The sequence below is a fragment of the Anabas testudineus genome, chromosome 2, assembly GCF_900324465.2.
Source record: "Anabas testudineus chromosome 2, fAnaTes1.2, whole genome shotgun sequence".
Lineage (NCBI taxonomy): Eukaryota > Metazoa > Chordata > Actinopteri > Anabantiformes > Anabantidae > Anabas > Anabas testudineus.
The window spans coordinates 24,157,195-24,159,306 of NC_046611.1; the positions used below are offsets into that span (position 1 = coordinate 24,157,195).

The window sequence follows — 2,112 nt, forward strand, 5'->3', positions numbered from 1 at the left end:
GTGTCCAAATGACTTAAAAGATGGACAAAAGCCAAACATTAGTTTCATTTGCAGCTTTTCTTTTCAAACACGCACACGTGAATGTCACATAAGCACATTTTCACGACCACAGAGTTTTCTAACATCACCAATAGAAAGAGTCTCATCACACGGAGCTCTCGATTAAATGTCATTAATTAAACAGTTAACCTGATTGGATGGAGACGGAGAGAGGGCGTCTCTGTCCCGACAGACAAATCCTTTTTAATAACTCGCCTCCAGATAATGATGTAAAAAGACTCAGGCGTCTTGTGGGTAACGAGGATCATCGTGGAGATCCGCTGAAGGTGAATCAGAGACAGAGAGAGAGGGAGAGAGAGAGAGAGAGAGAGGCAGGAGAGAGAGCAGCACTTATTACATGAGTCTCCTCCTCGTCTCCACACCTCAGCTGACAAATCGAGCGAGGCTGCAACTTCGCCGCTGACACGCAACTAAACCCGTGAGGACAAACAGAGGAAGCAACTCACAGAGACGCTTCAGGAGTTTCCACAAACGACCATAGCGCACAACAACGCGGAATTCAGCAGGCTATGGACAGGAGGATGAACTTGACCGGCGGCGCAGGGGACATTTTCCACAAAACTCTCAGCGCCGTGTCTACTAAAAAAATGGACCCTTTCAGATCGTCGGCCGGCATCGAACTACCAGCCAGAGACCGCCAGTCACCGATCAGCTGCTTTGACCAGGCCGATCCCGACCCGATTCAGCCGGGAGGATTGGCAGGCGGTAGAGGGGGGCCACTGGGTCTGCCGACCGGATCTTTGTGCGTCAAGTACGGAGAGAGCGCCAACAGGACCTCGGCAGCGGAGAGCAGCGGCGGAGAGCAAAGTCCCGATGATGACAGTGACGGCAGGTGTGACATGGTTCTTCTGACAGACGGGCGGACAGTGAGCGCTGGGAAAGCAGAAGGAGGTAAGAAAACCAAAGAGCAGAAATTACTGAGGCTAAACATCAATGCCAGAGAAAGACGACGGATGCACGATCTGAACGACGCGCTGGATGAGCTCAGGGCGGTCATCCCCTACGCGCACAGCCCGTCTGTGCGGAAACTCTCCAAAATTGCCACTTTGCTGCTCGCCAAAAACTACATCCTCATGCAGGCGCAGGCACTGGATGAGATGAGGAGGCTAGTGGCGTATCTCAACCAGGGCCAAGCCATCTCTGCTGCCTCGATACCGGCCACCACAGCCCTCGCAGCTCCCGGCTTAGGCGCGTACGATCAGCCGCCCGGATATCCCTTCCCCAGCGGAGTGGCTGCGTCCTCCTGCCCCGATAAATGTGCCCTATTCAACAACGCCTCCTCCAGCCTCTGCAAACAGTGCACTGACAAGCCTTAACTGCACCTGACAAAGACTCAGAGAAGCACATAAGAGAACAGACACCACTTTTAAGAACACTTCGACAGGAAAACCTGTGAGGCTACTGTTATTTCAGTCAGTAGGCTAGAGACAATAAAGTAATGACGATGAATACTTTTTATAATATTTACTAAATGCATTCAAAATGTTTTTTTTTTTGTTTGTTTTTTTTGTTCAAACAATACTTGATTGTGTATATAAATCATCCTTAAAGTGCTGGTACGAATGACAGTGAAGACCAAACATAAGTACAGTAGGCCTGTGTGAGTGGCTGCAAGTGTTGAGTGAGTTGTTGATCACTTGCTCTGTTCTGGACAGTTGTGACCTGACAACTTGAATAGATGGACACCTTCCTGGAGTGTCAGTCCAACCGCGCTTTCTGCTGCTTCGTCTTTGATTTGCGGGTTTTTCTTTCACTCACCTAAGAGACTTTTTTTTTTTTTTTTTTTTTTTTTGCTGATTGCTTACTGGTTCAAGGCCTGTTATCATGAACTCTTCTGTCGAGCACGTGGAATGTCATGAACAAGGAAAAGTTAAAGGAATTAGACGATGAGGGGAAAATCTGTCTCACTAGTGTGCTGAACCAGACTCTTGGTGGTAGTTGCGCCTATTCCAGCTCTTTGTCGGGGCCCTGTGACATAATAAAAATTAAGAAAAAAATAGAAAACCGAAATCAAGCATTATCAGGTGTTTCGATATGTCTTTTGTAATTTAT

General features: G+C 48.1%; 1 protein-coding gene across 1 annotated transcript; it reads left to right on the forward strand.

The window, feature by feature from the left end:
- Positions 1-493: 493 nt before the first annotated feature.
- On the forward strand, positions 494-1,717 carry bhlhe22 (basic helix-loop-helix family, member e22). The gene has a single exon (XM_026363716.1). It carries the CDS (start codon positions 570-572, stop codon positions 1,374-1,376), a length of 807 nt encoding a protein of 268 aa, XP_026219501.1. The 5' UTR covers positions 494-569; the 3' UTR covers positions 1,377-1,717.
- Positions 1,718-2,112: the final 395 nt, after the last annotated feature.

Bases quoted from the DNA above. Each gene is read 5' to 3' on its own strand.
- bhlhe22 (XM_026363716.1), top strand. From the start codon at position 570: ATGGACAGGAGGATGAACTTGACCGGCGGCGCAGGGGACATTTTCCAC.